Source organism: Ursus arctos, unplaced genomic scaffold (assembly GCF_023065955.2).
Source record: "Ursus arctos isolate Adak ecotype North America unplaced genomic scaffold, UrsArc2.0 scaffold_2, whole genome shotgun sequence".
In the NCBI taxonomy this organism is placed as follows: Eukaryota; Metazoa; Chordata; class Mammalia; order Carnivora; family Ursidae; genus Ursus; species Ursus arctos.
The window spans coordinates 61,093,087-61,114,261 of record NW_026622874.1 but is presented as its reverse complement, the minus strand read 5'-3'; the positions used below and the strand labels follow the sequence as shown (position 1 = coordinate 61,114,261).

The window sequence follows — 21,175 nt, the reverse complement described above, 5'->3', positions numbered from 1 at the left end:
TGGTACGGTTCTGCGGTGCCCTGGAAGATCTGGGGGTGAGGGGAAGTAAGCTGCGAGAATTGTATTACAAAGGGAACAAGAGCAGACGGCAACAACTGACTTGGACCTCGGCCTTCCGTACAAGGTGCTGGGCCCGAGAACTCGGGATGGGGGAGGGGGCACACTGCGCGGTAGCCCCGAGGTGACGGGGAGACGCAGGGCGACCGCTTCCCCCAGTCTAAGGGGTAAGAACGCGCACACAAACGGGTCACCCCAGTAGCAAAGACGTCCCTGCGGACTGCGGGGCAGGCTCTTGGGGGCAACCCCAGGGCTGACCTGAGGCAAGGGCAGCCAGTCCTCCCGGCGGAGACTCGGGCCAGGGCCAGGAAAAGACCTGAGCCCCGGGAGCTTGGGAAAGGAATCTAACCTATCCTGACGGGGAGCGAGCCAGGGGCGAGGGGGTCAGGCCAAGCCGGAACGAGACACGGACCGGTTAGGTCAAGGGGGGGGTGTCCGGCTGGGGCAGTTACAAGCACGGGAGCCGGCGAGGCTCAGCAGCCCGCTTCCCGTCTTGGGTCATCCTTCTGCCAGCGGCTGCTCCGACTGTTCCAGGCCCAGCCGCCCCGTCCACTGCCGCCACCAACGCCGCCGCCATCTTACACTGGCCAGCGGCCGCCACCACCACCGCCTCCGCTCTCGGCGCTTGCGCCTGCGCCGCCACGCTTTCCGGCCCCGTTTGCGACGAGGTGCTGGAGGAGACTGAGGGAAGAGTGGTCGCGCGAGCTCTCCGCTCCCAACCCTCCTCGGAGGACGCAGGAGGGGCGGGGCTTAGGGCCAACGGAAAACAGAGCGAGGGGCGCGTGCGCACTCCCGGGAGGCGAGGTTGCTTTCGCGGCGCGTTTCGAGGGGCTCGCTTCCCTCGCGCTATCAAAACAAACGCGAGTTGGGGGCCTCCCAGAGTTGTGGTGGTGTAGTGGAAATAAACTTCATTTCTGGCGGGTTGGCGGGCAACCTCCTGGCCGGCCTCCATTTTTGCCTTGCTTTTGAATACTGGGAACAGGCGGTTGTCGCCGGGGTTCCTCTGAAAACCCCATTTCCTTTGAGGACCTTGTTTTTTTCAGTGGTTTCTACACCTTCGAGACCTGCTTCCCCCCCCCCCCCCGAGAGCTTCCATTCCCCCATTTTCAAATGAAAAGAAGGGATTCGGAAGCTTAAGGTGCAGCCGAGCTATTCCAGAGACTGTTTCTCCGAAGGGGGTGGTGTGCTGTGGGGTCCCCAGAATGGGCTTGGTGCTGTGAGCTCCGCTCCGTCCCAACACCTAAGGAAGCTTGCAGAAGTCTGGAAAGGTGGCTGCCAGGCGCGGGGATTTTTGACCAGGCCAGGGTGCAAGCATCTGACCCCTTTCACCTCCTCTATCGCTTCCATCCTATTATGCCATTATATATTACTTATACTGTTGCAATGGACTCCTAGCTAGTTTGTCTACTTCCACTATTTACCTGCCAGTTAAACAGAAGGCAGCCAGTGTGACCTTTTAAAATATAAGTCAGGTCATATTATTACCCTGCTACCCATATTATTACCCCAAATCTTCCCCATCACACAATTCACACACACACACACACACAAAAAAAGTGATCACAATGGCTTCCAAAGAGAGCCTTACATGTTGTGGCACCTGTTTCTCTGATTTCCTCTCCTCCCATACTGCCTACTTCTGCTCTAACCTCATTGGCCTTCTCTACTCTTAAATCCAGCCAAAGCATGATACACTCTTAAGGCTTCTGAATTTGTTCCCTCTTCTTGGGATACTCATCTACCAGATCTTTACTAGACTTGCTCTCTCCACTCAGATCTCTACTGAAATCCTACTTCTTCTGAGAGGCAGCTCTTGACTATTCCAACTAAAATAATATCCTACACCACCATCCTCCTCTGTCCTCTCACTCTGCATTGTTTTTTCCTAACATTTTTTACCTGCGAACATTTAACATATAATTATGTAACTGTAATCTAAGTATACTACTAGAATATGAGCTCTATAATGGCAGGAACTATATCTTTCTTATCTTTGTAACCCCAACATCTAGAAGAGGACCAGAGCACAAAGTAGCTATCTGATGCCTTACCATTCATCCGTTCTTTCATTCACTCTGTCAACATCTGTCGATTTCCTATAGCATGTAAGGCCCTGTTCTAGGTTCTGGGGCTGATGCAGTGAAAAAAAAAAAAAAAAAAAAAAAACCACAAAGATTCCTGCATTCACACAACTTTTTTCTCAGTGCAGGCGTTGGGAGTGTAAGGGGAAGGCAGGGTCACACAGACTATAATATTAACGTTATGAAGGCTAGTAGAAAATAAAGCAGGGTTTACCTGAGTAGGTGTGCTCTTTTACAGAGGGGGTTCAGGGAAGGCCCTCTGCTGAGGTGACATTTGAATAAAGATTTGAAGTGAGAGAGTGAACCATATACACAGGGGAAAGAACCTCCCAGGAGGAGGGAACAATAAGGTAAAAAGAGCTGAAGCTTGACTGTGCTTGGTGTGTCCAAAGAACAGCAGGGAAGCCAGTGTGGCAAAAGAGCTGATAGGAAATTTGTCTGGAGAAATATGAGGGGAGCCAGATCCCTCCCAGATTTATAGACCAAGGAGAGGACTTTGGATTTTATCTGCAAAGAGTGCTAGAAAGCCATGGAGGTTCTGAGCAAAAAAGTGACATGATCTGATTTATAAGTGAAGAGATTTACTCTGGTTGCTTCTTTGAAAACTGCCTGCAGGGAGGCAAAATAGAAGCTGAAAGACCAGTTACAAAGCTATTGCAAAAGATCTGCAAGACTAGTGTTGCAGTGGACGTGGTAGGAAGTGGTTGGATTCAGGACATACTTTGAAGGTGGCAGAGGGGATTTGCTAATAGATTGAGTATGGAGTGCAAGATAAAGAGTCAAGCTATCTCAGGTTTTTTGACTTGAGCGACAGGATAAATAGTAATGCCATTTGCTGAGATAGAACTCCAGGCCCGGGGGGGGGGGGGCGGGGGGCGGGGAGCAGGAGGAGGTTTTTTTTTTTTTTTTTTTTTGGAAAAATGTCCAGTTCTATTTTAGACATGTTAAACTGGAGGTGCCTATTAGATTTCCAAATGGAGCTACGGAGTAAACAATTGAAATATGAATCTGAGGCTCACAGGAGAAGACAATTGGTGGTATAAACTGGGGAGTCATTAAGCTATAAACGGTGTATATAACCATGGAGTGGGGAGTGCTTACTTCATGTGGAAGAAAAGAGAAGCAGTGTATATATATATAGGCTGGCCCCTCTAATGCTAAGGAGCTCCAACTAGTAAAGGTCAGGGTGAAAAAAAAATCCAGCAAAATTTATTTAGAAGGGGCAACCAGGAAATATGATTTAAAACCCAAGAGGGTATGGGGTCTTATAAAACAAATTTCTTAAATGTTTCAAGAAGGATACTATCAACAGTCGTTCTTGTTTAAGAGTTTGAAGTTAAGGGGCGCCTGGGTAGCGCAGTTGTTAAGCCTCTGCCTTCGGCTCAGGGTGTGATCCTGGCGTTATGGGATTGAGTCCCACATCAGGCTCCTCCGCTGGGAGCCTGCTTCTTCCTCTCCCACTCCCCTGCTGTGTTCCCTCTCTCACTGGCTGTCTCTCTGTCACATAAATAAATAAAATCTTTTAAAAAAAAAAAAAGAGTTTGAAGTTAAGGGGCACCCGGGTCGCTCAGTCGGTTGAGCATCTGCCTTCGGCTCAGGTCATAATCCCAGAGTCCTGGGATCAAGCCCTGCATCGGGCTCCCTGCTCAGCAGGGAGCCTGCTTCTCCATCTCCCTTTGCAAGCTGCTCCCCCTGCTTGTGCTCTCTCCCTCCCTCCCTCTCTGTGAAATATACAAAATCTTTAAAAAAAAAAAAAGAGTTTGAGGTTAAGATAACAAAAAATTGACCACTGGATTTGGAAACATGGAGGTTAAGACCTCAACAAGAGTGATTTTAGTGGAGCTATGGAAATAAAAACCTCCCACTCTGTGATCTGGTTTCTATGCTTACTCTGGTTACTATGCTTTGATGGACACCATTGCTCTTACTAACAAATCTTTCTTATTTTGGGCTTTCCTATTGCGTTTGAGGTTGTGATGATCATTACCCCTTCTAAAGATTCAATCTCACAGATTTCTGTGACATGTATTTCATAGTTCTATTTATATCTCTTGACGATTTATTTCATGAGCTTCTCTTCCTCTTCATTCTACATGTTCTTCCAAAATGATGTTATTCATTCTCACAGTTTAAACTACCATCCATATCCCAAAACCTTTACTGTCAATTCAAGCTTCTCCTTCAAGCTTTAGACTCACATGCCAGTGGCATTTAAAAAAAAAAAAAAACCGCTTTATTGAAATGAAATTCACATACAATTCACCCATTTAAAGAGTGCAATTGAATGGCTTTTAGTACATTCACAGATATGTGCAACCATCACCACAGTCAATTTTCAACCATTTTCATCATCGCAAAAAGAAACCCAGTACCCTGGGCTATTACCCCCTATCTTCCCATCCTCCTCCAGCCCTAAGAAACCATTAACTACTTTGTACCTATGGATTTCCCTATTCTGGACTTCCGTATGAATGAAATCACATTTTTATGTGTGATTGGTTTCTTTCACTTAGCATGTCTTCAAAGTTCATCCATGTTGTATCATGTATTATTCCTTTTTATAACCAAATATTGTTCCATTGTATGAATATACCACATCTTGTGTATCCCTTCATCTGCTGATAGACAGTTTGGTTGTTTCTGAAGACTATTATGAATAACGCTGCTATAAAAATTCATGCACAAGTTTCTGCATGGACACATACTTCATTTTTCTCAGATATATACCCAGGAGTGGAATTTCTGGGTCACATGGTTAACTCTTTGCTTAATCATTTGAGAAACTAACAGACTGTTTTTCAAAGCAGTTGTACCATCTCACATTCACACAAGCAGTGTATGAGCATTCCAATTTCTCCCCATCCTGGCCAATATTTGATTATCTGACTTTTTATTTCCAGCCATCCTAGTGGATGGGAAGTGGTATCTCACTATGATTTTGGTTTGCACTTCCCTAATGACTATGTCAAACATCTTTCACATGTTTATTGGACATTTTTGTCTTCTTTGGAGAAATGTCTATTCAGATCCTTTGCCCATTCTTACAACTTACTGAGTTGTAAGAATATATATTCTAGATACAAGTCCCTTATCAGGTATATGATTTACAAATATTTTCTCCCATTCTGTGGGTCTTCATTTTTGATGGTGTCCTTTGAAGCACAAAGTTTTCTAGTTTTGATAAAGTCCAACCGATCTTTTTGTTGTTGTTGTTGCTCATGCTTTTGGTGCCATATCTAAGAATCCCCTAGATAAGCCCAAAGTTATGACAGTTTTACCCCTGTTTTCTTCTAAGAGCTTTATGGTTTTAGTTACTACTTTTAAGTCTTTGACCTATTTTAATTTTTTTATATACTGTGAGGTTAGGATTGAGCCCATTCTTTTGGATGTGTCCAGTTGTCCCAGCGCCACCGTTGAAAAGACTATTCTTCCCCCCACTGGGTGGTTTTGGCACCCTTGTCAAAAATCAGTTGACTATAGATGTGTGAGTTCATTCTATTCCATTGGTATCTGTGTCTATCCTTGTGCCAAAAGCACACTGTGTTGATTACCATTGCTTTGTAGTAAGTTTTGAAATTGGGAAGTGTGAGTCCTTCTTCTTTTTCAGGACTGTTTTCTTATTATGAGCCCACTGCAATTTCATGTGATTTTTAGACTTACCTAATCAATTTCCACAAAGAAGTCGTCTGGGATTCTGATAGGGACAGCACTGAGTCTTGAGCTCATTTGGGAGTACTGCCATCTTAATAATGTTAAGTATTCTGCTCCATGAACATGAGATGCTTTTCCATTTATTTAGATCTCCCTTCTTTCAACAATGTTTTGTAGTTTTCACAGTATAGTTTTGCACTTCCTTTGTTAAATTTGCTCATCAGTACTTTTTTCCCCAAGTATTCTTTATATGTTATTGTGAATGGGATTGTTTTCTTAATTTTTGGGTCATTCATTGCAAACATATAGAAATACAATGGATTTTTGTAAATTGATCTTATGTCCTTAGAATTTCATATACAAGATTATGCCACTGCAAATATGGCTTTATTTCTTCCTTTCCAATCTCAGCGCCTTTTATTTCTTTTTCTTGCCTAACTTTCCTGGCCAGAACCTCCAGCACAATGTTGACTAGAAGTAGTGAGAGCTGATATCCTTGTATTGCTCCTGATCTTAGGGGAAAAGTACCCAGACTTTCACCATTAAGTGTATTGTCAGCTGTAGGTTTTTCTTAGATGCACTTTATCAGGTTGAGGATGTTCCCTTCTCTTCCAGCCATTGGAACTTTAACATTCCCAAAGTGAACTCACCTTTGCTCTAACTTTGTCAAACTCAACACTTCTCCTATTCTTATCTCTTAGTTGACACCACTGTTCTGTCTTAGGCTGGATTCCCTGGAAGCAGAGCTCAAAAAAGGGATTCTGTGCAAATGGTTTGTTGAGGAAGAACTCCCAAGTAAAACCTGTAATGGAGGGAGGGAAGCAAGATAGGATATGGGGAAAAGTTAGGTAAAGATATGGGTTCCTAAGTTTACCCTCCACCAGGAACTCTTGGCACATACATGGCACACTTGCCCCACTCTGAGGAAAGGGGGAAGGATCAGTTGCTGATAACGCAATTACTGATTACATGTCATCACTGATAATGCAATCTCTATCAGAATCCCAGCTGCCTTCTTTGCAAAAATTGACATCATACCACTGTCTGTGATGCTGTCCCTGGGATGGAATAACCTTCCAGGAATTTCCAGAAGTGGCTCCGTCGACACAGAGGGCAATTCTCAAAGGATGCAGCTGTGAGTTATTAGCAGCCAAGACTTACACTTCCTGGTGAAGAGGATCTGGACAGGGTACCAATAATGCTTACTACAGTCCACTTTTAGCACTGCTCAGATCCACATGCTTTGTACACAAGTTTACTCTATCCAAGCAGTTTCTCCAAATACCTTTCTGGTTAATCAAAATTTCTGGGGACACTTACAAGAGGGGTCCCTAAGTTGTAAATGATATTATCTTCCTTCTCTAGCACCCATTCTAGATTCATTTCCCCATTGACTAGCACTTGTTAGTCTAGAAGGCTTACTCAGTAGAGTGATCCAGACTCTCATCCCTGAGAGTTCTGAGCTCCTAGAGATCATGCCCTTATTAGGATGTAATTGTTTATTTCCTCATTTATAGTTAAAAACTGAGTATAGGAGGACCAAGAGACATCTCAAGGATCATATGTGCATCACACACTTTCCTCTCCGTGTCCCTGTTAGCAGCAGTCCTATCTCCCAGGCAGTGTGGTAACTTCTTTGCTTGATAGTCTGCTGGCATTAGGAGCTCAAAGTGACCAGAAGACAGCATATCTTTAAGTTTAGTGAGATTCTTATGTTGCGCCTGGTAGAAGGATCTCCCACCCCACCCCACCCCACCGCCAAAACCAGGACCTCCAGACCTACAGAATTGAAATTTGCAGGGATGGGATGTAAAATTCCTCAAGTAGATCACTGGGAGTGATGCTGAATAGAGTCACTTCTATTTCCACCCCTTGGTCCCAGAGCCCTTGGATTCTACCTAAGGGCTGAGGATAAAGCACCCTATTATGGTCATGTAGGTTTATACTGTAAATAAAGGGCAGCACCTCATTCTTGCTGGCACCACCAATGCACCTCCAAAAAGCCATTCCAATGCTCTACCAGGTCAGAAGCTTCTGGATGGAAAGGTATTTGGTAGGAACAGTATACCCTACTGTCATACCATTGCTGCACGCTTTGTCATTAAATGGGTCCCTTGTTCCAAGGCATTATGATGTAGGATTCCATACCAGTAGATCAAATGTCTCTGAGTCTTTGGATGGTTGTACTAGCTAAGGCACTTTAGGCAGGATAAGCAAAGTTAAACTATGTGATCAAAGTTGTTGGTGTGACTTTTCCAACATGGAACTGTTGCCACCAGGTGGCAAGTTGTTCTTGAGCAGCGGTACTGAACTAGGGGATCAGCATTGCTCTTTGTAGCTGACGGTTAGATATTTAAAAATAGCTAGGTCAGCCTTGGGTAAGGGAAGAGTCCAATGCTCACAGGTGGATAAATAGCTCCATCTCTGCCAACAAGGTGTTTCTACTCATGAGCACACTGTGCAAGCACCAGGCTAGGTGACCTGACTAGGCTCCTGACCTAATTGTCCTGTCCATTTGGTTATTCGTCAACACTTCTGGTGAATACTGTAACAAGTCCCACTCTCACAGACACCCCCCCCGAAATGCTCTTCACCAGGCCTTCTCCCGCATTTTCCTATCTTGCACCTTCTGGACCCCTGACCAACCAGCCCACTGACTTGAGTTCATGTGTATCCTTGCCTCAGGCCTCTTCTCTCCCTCCAAAGTGATCGATCAGCTACATTGCCTAAAGACCTACTGGTTGAGAATTTCTCCTCATCACTGACTTTCAGGGCCACTCTACATGGCAATGTAGAGAAGCACTAGTCCATATTTGGCTTGCCCGAACATACCAAACCAACTCATCCACAAACCAGACCTGGATTATTTTCCCTCCTGTCAAATGGTTGCAGGAATTCTTATACTGCCCCAGTCATGAGCTAGGACAAAGCTATCACTGCAACAGATATAGGTAATGTGGCGATCTGGGGACCCTTGTTCACTTCAACTTGTACCTACCAAGTGTGTTTAGGCTTCTTCCCAAATGTACCACCTCCACTGTAAGATAGATTGCTATTGTCTCTACTCTGTCTTATGACTTGGCAGGTCTCACAATAACCAGCTGGCTATATGGGAAACTGGTCACATAGTCACTTGATATTTTGTGGTCAGGCACTGACTGAGTCTCTATCAGGCCCTAATCCTATGCTAAGAGATACTTTTCAAATGATGTAACTTTCTTTACTGCAGATGGCATAACCTTACTCCAGAACCCTAGAGATCTGTGCTGGAACTCTCCTGCTGTGGATTGCCATAGAATCCACACATCATCTTTCCCTACCACAGATACATCTAGTACCACGGAATTTTCCAGGCCATATGGTCCATGCAGCAGTACTGCATGCATCATAGCCTGGATCTGCTGCAGAGGCCCTTCCCGCATTCCCAAGTATAGAATATGGTGCCTCCAAAACTGGAAGAGGCCTCCCAAGGCACTGCACTTCTTTCTTGTGGTAAAGGATATGAGATGCAATAACCTATCCTTTACTTTACAGAGAATGTCCCAGAATACTCCAGATCACCAGGCTCCTAAACACTTAACCAATGTGGTAGGACCCTGTAGCTTTGCAGGATTTATCTTCCACCCTCTGGAGTGTAGGTGTCTCACCAAGGAATCCAAAATACTTGACACTGCTTGTTCATCAGGTCTGATTAGCATATCCTTATTTCCTGAATAGCATAAGCTTAATAAAGCATATGAAAGCGGTATTTTGTAGGATGTCCAGCTCCCTTTGGACTACACAGTGACATGGGGGAGAATTAACAGAGCTCTAGATCAAGACTGTGAATATACACCGATGCCCATCACTTGTGAATGCAAACTGCTTCTGATACTCCTTTCTGATGGGTATCAAAAAACATATTCACTAGATCACAGGGTCAGCAAAGTTTCTGTAAAGGGTCAGACAGTACACATTAATAATCATATACCTATGACAGAAGCTGTGGTACTTTCTCTAGTAGAGAAAACACACCCAACACAGCACTGCAACAGGGACAGCGACCTACCTAAGTTTGCTGTAGTCCACGGCAATCCAGTTTTTCCAAGAGCCAGACAGGTGAAACTAAAGGAGGAGATGATGGAAACGCACACCCCTGCATCCTTCTACCTTTTTAAGCAGTGAACTACTCACTGCCATTTTCCCCAGGATGCAATATGATTTTTTATCTTCTATCTTGGCAGAAGTGGGGGTACAGTTTCAGGGGCTTCTACTGGGGCTTTCTGCCAACTGCCAAATATGTCCATCCTGATTATACATTTGACTGAAAAAATGACCATAAAGTGGGGTTTTTGGACCCACTGTGAGACAGACTTGGGCAAGCACTCCATCTCACCCCACATTTCCCTACTGCAATGGGGAAGGGGTGTAGGGAGGGAAGCGCTGTGGTGGTGCTTTAGGTCCCTGGGTATGAGTCAATTCAGACCCAGTATCCCTCTTTTCCAACTTAAAAAATTTATGTCATCTTCACCCAATATATAGTTAACTAAGTAAATGGATCTTTCAATTGACAGGTTGAGTCTGAGAACTGTCTCAGGCCTGGGAAATGGGCAAGGAATTTTGACTTTTCATTGAAGTTACTGATCTTCTTCTGTTCAATCATTCTTGATCTCTCTTAATTAAATATAAATCAATATCTTCCTTGGCTGTCCATTTATCTGGTACCTAGGACCACCCACGTTCCATTAGCCATCTCAACATGTTGCCCTTTTGGAAACCCACCCACCCTGCTTCTGAGAGTTAAGTGTTGCCACTTGGCCTCTGCTACACCAGGATCCTATCCTCCTCACTGCTACAAGGGAAACCAGTTCTTAAACATCCCCTTCCATCAGCCTCCACCCACAGAGACAGCCACTTCTAAACTTCTCAAAGATACTGGTGATCCATTCACTAGTGCCTTTCCTTTATAAAAGAAGTTGTCCCCAGGCCTTCATGAGGAACATGGTCAGCCAGTGGGTTTTCCAGTGTAATATACATTCATTCTTGCATGCCCATTTCCTCTAAGCCTTTTGATCATTTCTCATATGGCCTATCATCTCAACTTCATTTACTGTGGGCCATCGTTTCTTCCAAGTTCCCCAAAGCCATCTGAATAGTGTATCATAAGCATCTCTTGGGGCCCTTCCCAGAAAAATACCCTCATTATCGCAAATTCTATATGAATTCGTTTCTTAATTCACGAAACCACCCAAACAACTACACATTCATTATCTAACATACAGAATTCTGGAACAAAGGGGCACCTCCTTTATAGTTTGAGAGCAGCCTAAAACCTCCATATATAGGGTAAACCTAAACTCTGTGATGGTTATTTTTAAGCAAGAGAAAAGGCTAGAAAAATACTATAAATACCCTTACAGTGACATACCTTGCCAAAGAAAAATGTTCACTAGAGGCAATCCTCATGTAAGAGAGAACAGGTATGGAAATGTATCAGTGAGGATGATGGAGCTATGGAACTCGGGGAGGGCCCCAGCAGTGCTACTCAAGGTGGTTCAAAGACTCGTGCTGGTCCATGAACAGTTTTTTTTACTAGTCTACCACATGATGAGTTAGAAACTGAAAGTGTTTAGACACCTTTTAGCATTTTGACATTGCTGTGATATCCAAGTGTATGATCCATGGACTTATCCTGCTGAAAGGGGTCTGGTCAGTTCAGGTGTGGTGAAGCTTGTGTGGTGGGCAGCATACTATGTGAACTGCACACTTACCACAGGCAACAGGAACACATCTTAGTGTACAAAGGACTGGATATTTGTAAAGCAAAAAGCCTGGTCCTTGACCACAGACAGTTTGAGAAGGACTGCTCTATCCTTCCACAAGTCCCAGAATCACTCAAATAGTGCTTTTCGAACAGAGAGTAACTGGAGGTCAGTTTGTTTATGTTCAATCAAAATGAAAACAAATGGCTTGGGAACAAAACTAAGTTGGACGAGGGCAACTGTTTAGATTCCTGGAGCAAGCCCTGACTAGGCCAGCAGGACTGAGAATTTGTAACAGAAAGCCGCCAGTACCGTAGGCACTTGGTTGAAGGGGCAGGGCCTTTTTGTTCTTCCCTTCTCCCCTCTATCCTCGCCCAGCTTTTGGCCGGAGCTAGATGGAGAGACTTTTGGCCCTTCAGGCCCTGTGACCACCATCACAAGTCTGCCTGCACTGTTCCCACCTCCTGCAGAGTAGAGGAGTCTCAGATTCAGACTGGGGCTCTTCCATACTCTGATAAGGTACAGTAGCTGGATGTTCCCAGTCTGAGGCCCCCAGAGCACTTCCTTCCTTGTCAATACTAAAGAACATGTAGGATCCTTTTAAGGGCTGAAAAGCTTAACCCAAGGAAAGTGGCATGTCAGGAGCACGAAGTGACTCAGATGCTGAATGTACCCTTGCTCTGTGCATCATCTTCTGAGTGCTGACACGGGACAGCCAGCTGGCCTGACCAGAGTACCCACCAACACATGGCAGCCAACGTCCATGGATGCACTGGCTCCCAAAGAGAGGTGCAAGGTCAACTCAAAAAAAAAAAAAATTATTAAAAAAAAATGTTAACGATATATTACTTACAATAAGAATGTCAAATGTTAGGGTACAGTACCATTTGAAGGGCTTCCCAGATTGAAACACCCAGAGGGAATGAGGCAAGATGGTCATTCACTCTCCTTTGCCAAGTGAGGTGCAGACTGAGCTGGGGAAGGAGGGTGGTGGTAGAATCCAGCACTGCAAAGTTATGCAGAACTAGTCTACAAACATTCCTCACACCACAGCCTACAGAAGGTGAGGAAGATCAGAGAAAGACCTGAATGAAAAACAGGCCACACTCCTTAATCAGAATATTTATTAGTCAAGAAAAAAGACCCAGGCTGCACCCCACTCCCATTCCCAAGTCACCTGCTTAATCAAGGGACAGGATTCGGAGAAATCAGAGGTCTCAAATAAGCCAGAACGTATCTGGGGAAGAACAGTCATTCATTTCCTAGACCTGACACTGTAATTATATATGTTTTCCAGGGAGAGGGGCCAATCAGAGTAGTGGATGGCCCAGATGAGGGGAAACAGGATGGCCCTTCTTTGTCACAGCTTGGGTTCAGAGAAGGGTTGGAATAAACAGGTATTTAAAGAGAGAAGATGACGAGAGGCAGGGGGTGCAGGAAGGTCAAGGGCTAGTTTCACCCAGATCACACAGGATTGTACAAAGATTCAAGGTAGCAACTTGAGGTCTCAGGCTGGAACAGGGAGTTGAAGGCTCAGCACCTGGACAGAAGAGAATCCCAGGGCTTCTCTTTCAACCCTACTGTGATTAGATGCAAAAGCCCCCACCTCCTTTTCCTTCACAGAATTCACAATGGTCTGTCTGAAGGCAAGAGGACATAGTGACAGACCTAAAGCCCCAGCCCAGGCTGAATTTCTCCCCATTCATTCCCAAAGGCCCTGCCCGAAAGCACTAGAGAAATACAGAGTCCCAGGACTCTGTCTCTGCTCCCCAGGTCCAAGAGGGAGTAGAGACAAGGCACGAAGACCCTGGATGCAAAAGTGAACATCAGTGTGGCCATATATAACATCATTTGGGAGGAAGGAAAGTACATGCCCCACAAGGGATGCCTTCCTTCACCCGGTAGGTAGCCGGGCCTTTGCTAGCAGCAGAAACCACATGGATAGGGCTCACGGAAGCGGCCTACACAATGGGCCGTATTTATAGAAAGACAGAGTAAAAGCCTCAGCTGGTATGGCACGATCTCAGCTGGGATGACAGAGGGCAGTGCGCAGACTGCTCTTGCAGACGACACTCCTGCCTCAGCTCCCAGTGGTTCTGCTGACTCCAGATGTTCCCCATGGCTGGGAATCAGGGACAGACACGTGTTGTGTTTCACATGATCAGACACTGTTCGCCATTGGCACCTGGTGGGCCCGACAGATTGAGGGCATCCAGGTCAAAGTTGAGGCCAGGAGGCTGGAGAAGAGATGGAGGGACTGAGATTATTGCTCTTACCTCAAGTGAGAGCTTTTAAAGGTGCTTCCCCCATAGCCACAGTGATCACCTCATGTGCAATCATTAAAGTTTACAGAATTCCAGAAACTTGGGACTCAGATTCAAATCTAGGAGAAGATATACTCACCATCTCTCCAGCCAGTTCTTTTGGAGGATGGCCCAAATCCTGTAGCTAGAAAATAAGAGGAGCTTGAGAAAGAGAAAATCCTAGGAACCAGTATAGCAGCTCAGAGAAGAATCTGAGCCACGGTCTCTCTCCTGTCTTCTGGGGAGCCGGCTACAGGACCTCTCTTCTGCTCCCTCTTCCACCTGGGTTTGGCAGTGGGGCATTCTTCCCAGATACCTCCTCCGCCTAACACCCAAACAGACAGCACCAGTGGGCAGACAGCAAGAGGAGGCCTTACCTGCTGCATAAGATCCAGTACTAACTCAAAACGAGCCTTCCGAGTGGCCTCACTGTCTGTGGGGGTCTCTGCCTCAAACTGCTCACATATCTTGCCCATGACACTATGTTGTTCCTGGTATTTTTCAAACTGCTCTGGAGGAAGAGACTCCCGGTGACTCTGCAACCATTCTGGATACTAAGGAAAGAGAGAATGGGTGGGTAAGAATTAATAAACAATGGATAGGAAAGGCAATGAAACGTGAAAAACAATAAAATATGAAGGGAAAGGGGAGAACACGGAGGAAAGAAAAACTAAAGCGAGTTCAGCGTAAGAAGCAGCACTGACTCCAACCACGTCACCTGGCTATGCCAGCATGGACGGTCACCAGAGGACGGCGCACTTCTTCTGGGAAGGGCTACATACGAATATTTTAGCCCTGACAGGCCCTAGGTGATCTCTGTCACATACTCTTTCTTTTTCTGTTTTGACTTTACGACCTTTAAAATTGTAAGAACCGTTCTTAGCTTGAGAGCTGGCTTTGGTCCACCCAGACCATGGCCTGCTCACTTCACACTTGGCCACATGTCGTACTGTGTCACTGAAAAGCTTCTATTCCTGTATTTTCACTTCTATCCCAGTGAAAGCGTAAGCTCTCTGACAACAGGGACTATCTTTTACACTACTCTTACACTGCTCGTCACATACAACAAGCAAAAGAAAGGGCTGGTCAGACATTAGTCCCAGACCAGTTTAAAGAAACCAGAGCTGGAGGACTTCCCCTTCTACCTTCAACATCTTTAGTGTGGTACCTTTATTGCCAGAGACATAGCTCCTCCCCAGCCCTCCCACTCCAAATACACAAAGGAGAAAAGAGTAGATGGCTCATGTACTTGAGTTACTCTCTAGCTCTGCAGGCTCTGAGCAGACAAAGTAGCCCACAGGGGCTGACACAACGGAGAACAAGGAGGAGACGCAGACACTGAGTCCACAAACCTTCTCAGTAATGTCCTTCAGTGACGGGTACAGCACGTCCTTGGACAGGAGGTTCTGCATGATGCTCTGCATAATGGGGAGGATGTTCCCATCCCCGTCCCCTTCATCCATGCCCAGCCCTTCCATGGCCTTGGTCAGTTCCTCCTCTGACATGCCTGAGTTCTAGAAAGGACAGGAAGGAGGTGGGCAAATACAGATGGTCCCTGACTTAGGACCTTTTCTCAACTTTAGGATGGTGTGAAAGGGACACACGTTCAGTAGAAACTGTACTTCCCATTTTGAATTCGGACCTTTTCCCAGACTAGTGATATGCAGATGATACTCTCTTGTAACGCTGGGCAGCAGCCATGGCTCCCAGGCAGCCATGTGATCACCAGGGTCAACAACTGATGCACTGACAACCATCCCATCCCCTGCCGACCACTCTGTTTTTCACTTTCAGCACAGCATTCAATAAATTACATGAGATACTCAACACTTTATTAGAAAACAGGCTTTGTGGTGGGTGGTTTTGCCCAACTATAGGCTCATGTAAGTGTTCTAAATGTGTTCAAGGTAGGCGAGGCTAAGCTGTGATGTACAGTAGGGTCGGTGTATTAAATGCATTTTCAACTTATGATATTTCCAACTTATGATGGATTTATCAGGGTGTAACCCCATCATAAAGTGAGAAAGATCTGCATACTGCGTTCTTGGGATGCTTACCACCCTTTCAGGTGGGAAAGAACTATTTAAACTTGCCTGCAGCAAAATCGTGTGGCAGGAACAGACTTCACAAGCTGCCAAATAGAGTCTGTCTTTTGAGACTCTGCTGCCAGTGTGCCTGAGAGGTCCCTTGTGGCCCCTACCCCTTTCCCTCACCTGAAGATCAGTGGCATTTTTGGCGAGTCCACTTAGTGTCTCCTTCAGGCAAGACGTAAATTCTTGTTGGGAGGTTGCGTCACTGCCTAAGGAAGATCAAGAAAGCCAAGGTCCTTAGCTTTTAACTGTCTGCTTACCCAGACTGACCTGGTTATCAGCTTGGATATGGAACATCTACTAGGGGATCACTAGCTCTCCAAATCTCTGACTCCTCTGTGGTTATCTTCATAGTCATTTTCACGAATCTACATGAACTATGTGTGTCAGTTTGTTCTCCACCATGACACTCACAGCACTGTGACCTTTAAAATGGTCAGTTTTCAATAATCTTTTCAATGACTTTTCATCCCTTTCATTAAGCTCTGTTCCCATCCCTCTTCCCATCTCCTGGCCCCACCCCACAGCAGCGACATAAATGAGCGCCATCAGCTTTACTCAGAGTTCCAGTGTTCTCAGGCAACAAAGATGATAGAGTTTGCGCAGACAGTTCCCGCCCTGAGGCCTCCTCCTCACCCACTCTCCCAGCGGCTTCTGAGAGCTTTTGGAACTGCTCCACCAGGTGGGGCTCTTCCTCAGCCAACTCCTTCATTGCCTTCTCGAACTCTGCAGTGGCTTGGGAAGCCAGCTCGCTGTCGAACAGTTCCTGGAAAAACTTCTCTTGGGAGGCAAAGAGGGCATCCTGCAGGGAAGGGGTGGCCAAAATGCATCTCTTACTTGGCATCCCTCTGACAGAAGCCACAGGCAGTGGCTCTGGGAAATGCAGAGCTTCCCTCCTGCCCACCTCCACTGGACATTCTCACTACTTCTCTTACGGAGAACAGTAAGAAAGGCATCTGGCCACTGAGGAAAGGGTATGGGGTGGCATTCCCAAACCAACCATTTAAACCTGCTCTTTTTTCAAAGAACGTCATCGGGATGCCACCACTCCATCATCGAAAGTCTCTGTTTACCAGGACTGAGGCCTGAAAGAGCACTCAGCAGTGTAAGGCCAAGGCCTCCTCCCCCCGGTCCACTCCAACCCACAGGGGCATGCCCCACCTCTGCTCAGAGATGCATGCCCATCCCCTCCCCCTCCCTTAAGAGGGCGGAATTTATACTTTGGCAGTGTCTCCTGGCGATCTCTTCTGGGGCCCCGAAGCATCAGGGGCCGTGGTGGTAGGAGGGGGTGCTGGGGAGGGTTTGGCCTTATCGAAATCATCAAGAGCACCTTCAGAGACAAGAGACATAGTGTGTGTGTTGGGGGATGGATGAGGATGCAAGGCTGGGGTCGGGGAGGGTAGTTCTGGGCAAAGCATTAAGAGAACAATCTTTCAAACTGCCAACCTTCCTAAATTTTCCTTTCCTTTCCCTTTCCCTTTCCCTTTCTTTCTTTTCTTTCTTTCTTTCGAGTCTCCCTCTCCTGGCCCACCCCTCAATAAGCTTTCCACTTCCTGCCTCATTACCCAATTTATGTGATCAAAGGAGAAGAAATCCCTTAAGGTGGAAGAGGCATCTCTCTTAGAGCTGGGAGGAGAGAATTAAAAGTTCTGCAAAGACATCTCTGTCTACACAGTGCCTTGCTTGCCACATCTAATGATGCCCCAGAAATCCCACACAAATATCCAACAGGAGCAGAGAGCACAGATGTCCTTAAACCCCTGAACTCACTCTGGAGCCCTAACAGGAATAATTTTTGGCAAGAAAGCAGAAGCCACATGATGTTCCTCGCAGCTTCCCATGGGTCCTGGTACTAGCACGAACTGAGGGATAGCACGCTGTACTCTCTGGAGAGCATTAAGTTCTCTTGTCTTATCCTCCGATTTAGCCCTCCCTGGGCAAAGCTCCTAGAGCTCCCTCTGGCCTCGTCTCTGCAGCTGTGTGCCAATCCACACAGAGTCACTTGGCACTCCTCTCCATTTCTGTCTTTCCGTCTGCCCACATCTCTGTGACAGGCAAGAGACAAAACATACTCACCTGAAACATATGCCCTGAAACACCTGAGTGCTCACCACCATTCTGCCTGCCTGGCCTAGAGGGAGGGCATGGCCCACTGTGGGCAAACAACCAACAGAGGAGCGGAGGACAGGGCTAAGGAAGAAAAGAACATTCAGCTTCTTTCAGGAGGGTGAACTGTCTCCCCCTAAAACCGTAGAAGGGAGTTGGCTTGAGCTCTGACATGGTGAAAGAACTGGAATGGGGCCTGCTGAGGAAAAGGTGAAAGGCCTGGAGAAAAGGCAAGTGAGGACAGGACAGTGCACAGAAAGCCGCGCCACGGGCTTGTCGACACTTAAAGCACGCAGTCCGTGGGCGTCGGGGTCGCTGGCCACCAAGGACCGAATGCTGTTGGCGGGAAGGAACTTAGGTCCAAGAACTTGCTCACCTAGAGCAAGGGGAGTTCGGGGTCGGATCGTGAAACGCCATCCAGTGGGTTACCGTTTCCCCTCCGGCCCGGAGATCAACGGTCTGACACGCTTAGGGGCCCGAAGTGGGCTCCCTAGGTCCCGCCGCGGAGGAAGGAGAGGGTGACCCAGAGATTTTCTTCGGAGTCGCAGGCAGACCCTCCGCCCCCGGTCAACCTTTGGAAAGCCTCTCCCGCCCCGCCCCCAATATCTCAGGTTCAGTTTACCCTCGAATGACCCCTCACAACCGCCCCCGTCGGGCATCTCCCATTACGAGCTCTTACTTTCCAGGAGCTCTTCCAATTCCCGGTCAGCGTCGGCCCCAGCACCACAGTCCTCCTCAGCAGCGGCCATCTTGCTCTCTCCGGCTTGCCGTAGGAGGCGGGTCTCAGCGGCGCCGGCGACCCGCCCCCGCGTCCCGCCCCTTCCCCTAGTGCAACCAATAGCAGTGTTGATCGGTACGGAGCCGCCATTTTTAAAGGGACAGGAAGCTTTGTGGGTTGTTTTTGCTTTGGGGTTTTGAGGTCTTGGGGGTTTTTTTCTTTTCTTTTCTCCCTTCTAGCCAGGAACCGTTGAACTAACGGAGTGGAAGTTACTGTTAACTTTTGCCAGGTTACTTAGTAGCCTGGCTTCCTTTATTTCAACTTCTCGCATTATCCAGAGAAGTAGCTCTTTCATCGTTTTCCTCAACACTTCACACTCCCTGGCACTGGATGTATTTTACTTCCCTGGTTTCCTGTCTCCCCGCCGCCGCCGCCGCCGCCGCCTAGAATTTAAACATGACGCCAGCAAGGATTTCCGTCTGTTGCCTTCACTGCTGGGTTCTCAGCTCCTGGGCTGGGGCCTGCGGCTCCGGAGACGCTCGCCGGCCGCTCTTTGCCCGCCCAGACCCTGACGAGGCCCACTCCTCTGTGGAGTCTAGCGGCTCGCTCTCACCTCCTGTTCCCCATCAGGACTGCCAGACTGAAGGCCACAGGCCTGGGAACTTAGAACCCAGTGTCGGCCTGAAGCAATTCAGGCAGAAAAAGCCAGGCTGGGGCCCTGGACCGAGCCAGGGGACAATTCAAATGTAGTAGTGATCGACCTGCCTTCCCTGAACGATCTCCTTTTCTCCAGACAGAACCCAACCTCCAACCCAGAGAAGCTGGGGGAGGCGCGGATAGAGACAGCTCTACACATCCCTTCCCTCCTCTTCACGCAAGCCGCCTTTAGCACTTGGAGGGCATCCACTGTTTAGGATCCTGTGCCGGGCACAACGGAGGAGAAGAGGCAAGTCAGGACCAGCCCCTGCTGTAAAAATCCCCAGACAGCTGCCTGGGGATTAGGCTGGAGGTAGGATCAGACAGACGCGCAGAAAATATGGTACAAGGTAAAGGTCTCAAAAGAAGGATAAAGTGCTATGGAGCTTAAAAGGGAGAAATTACACCTAAATGAAGTCACTTCACAGCTTTCGTCCTTGGCTTCCTGAACACACGCTTGATTTCTGTATCAAGCACCAGCTTAGGTACCTTTCCCTTTCCTTCACAGATTTTTAAAATCCTACCTGTGCAAAACCTACTGTATCGTTCCAGGCACAAGTGGTGTGACTCAGGAGAAAACATTCTGAATGGAAAGTCAGCTGACTTAAATCCCTGTCCCAATTCTGTAACTACTTTTGTTCAAAACCCTTCACCACTCAAGGCCTCTGATTGCAACTATGTAACATTGAAGTTCCTTTCAATTCTAAACTTCTATAATGGAAACTGCCTCTGTTTAACCCCTTTCTCCCCAACACCTGTAACAGAATCTATTCCAGGCTTCCTCATTCAACTCCAAACCTTCAACTCCAAATTTACATGCGTTATCTCCAATGTGACTATCGTTCTATCAAGGCACATTAGAGGTATTTCTGTTGGCTTTATATTAATGTGGTAACATAAGGATGTTAAGAAGGAAAATACTGGCGGTAACAGAGAACATGGAGTTGAAAACAAGCATTAATTCTTCCTTTGCATCATTTCTTAAACTTGCTTCTGCTTTTCTCTTACTAGTGATATTCCTAAACCTTCATCTTCACATTTATTCATCTCCTGCCTTTCTAATGCATAGTGAACACTGTTGCAAATTGTTTTACAGCATTTTTTTTTTTTTAAATAGGCTCCCTGAGATTGAGACCTGAGATCGAGTCGATGTTTAACTGAGCCACCCAGGTGCCCCTATAGCGTTTTCTATCACTCTCTCGCTTAAGGACTTAATGGCTCTCCACTGTTTATTGATCAACTTCAAATTCTTGCCTGATACAATTATTTTACATATATCCATTTCATTTTCCCCAATAACGTGAACTTCAGGAAGCACGGATCGTCCCTTTTTTTTTATATCCCTCAGTTCAGAATAAAGTTTATGTTTGTATGCAAAGTTAGTTTTGGAATTTGACTTTTAAACTTACAAAAAGAATTTTTTTCCCAAATTTATCACCAACTTGCCTGTTTGCAGAAAGAACGTTGACAACTTGAGTGTCATCAGAGTAGTATTCGAGGTTTTTGAGAAGGCAGCCTTTGTTTGGAGACTTTAAGTTTATGCAAGTAGCTCTTAAAGCTAAAAGTATCAAGGCCTGTGCTCTTGGATGCAGGAATTCCATCTCAAGGAGTCTGTCCTGCAGACATGCTTCCCCAGACTGTACAATGTATGTTCAAGTTATTCATTGCAGCATTTTTTATAAGTCAAACATTGAGAACAATCTAAATACCCATCAACAAAGAAGGCAACTTA

The 21,175-nt window shown here is 46.5% G+C and overlaps 2 protein-coding genes and 1 long non-coding RNA gene across 13 annotated transcripts in view; 1 reads left to right on the top strand and 2 right to left on the bottom strand.

The window, feature by feature from the left end:
* DCAF8 (DDB1 and CUL4 associated factor 8) overlaps nucleotides 1-810 on the bottom strand; it is a 40,234-nt gene extending 39,424 nt beyond the window's left edge. Inside the window, exon 1 of one of the 10 annotated variants that reach the window (XM_026487311.4) lies at nucleotides 640-810. The gene's annotated coding sequence lies outside the window, so the exon portion shown is untranslated. Of the gene's footprint in view, nucleotides 1-315 lie in introns of all 10 variants that reach the window. The other 9 variants (XM_026487315.4, XM_048225315.2, XM_026487310.4 and 6 more) reach the window with 9 other exon arrangements.
* LOC130544282 (uncharacterized) lies at nucleotides 40-20,826 on the top strand. Its single transcript, XR_008960453.1, has 2 exons — nucleotides 40-124; nucleotides 19,541-20,826. It is a non-coding gene; the product is annotated as an uncharacterized LOC130544282 (long non-coding RNA).
* PEX19 (peroxisomal biogenesis factor 19) lies at nucleotides 12,638-18,826 on the bottom strand. Of its 2 annotated transcripts, XM_026487291.4 has the most exons (8): nucleotides 18,709-18,826; nucleotides 17,144-17,253; nucleotides 16,560-16,725; nucleotides 16,047-16,132; nucleotides 15,186-15,347; nucleotides 14,211-14,387; nucleotides 13,934-13,978; nucleotides 12,638-13,767 (listed from the first exon to the last, which is right to left on the bottom strand). In XM_026487291.4, exons 1-8 carry the CDS (start codon nucleotides 18,776-18,778, stop codon nucleotides 13,684-13,686), a joined length of 900 nt encoding a protein of 299 aa, XP_026343076.1. In that variant the 5' UTR covers nucleotides 18,779-18,826; the 3' UTR covers nucleotides 12,638-13,683. The 2 variants fall into 2 exon arrangements, with proteins under 2 accessions (XP_026343076.1, XP_057171307.1); XM_057315324.1 differs by having other exon boundaries at nucleotides 12,638-14,387; nucleotides 18,709-18,815.
* Nucleotides 20,827-21,175: the final 349 nt, after the last annotated feature.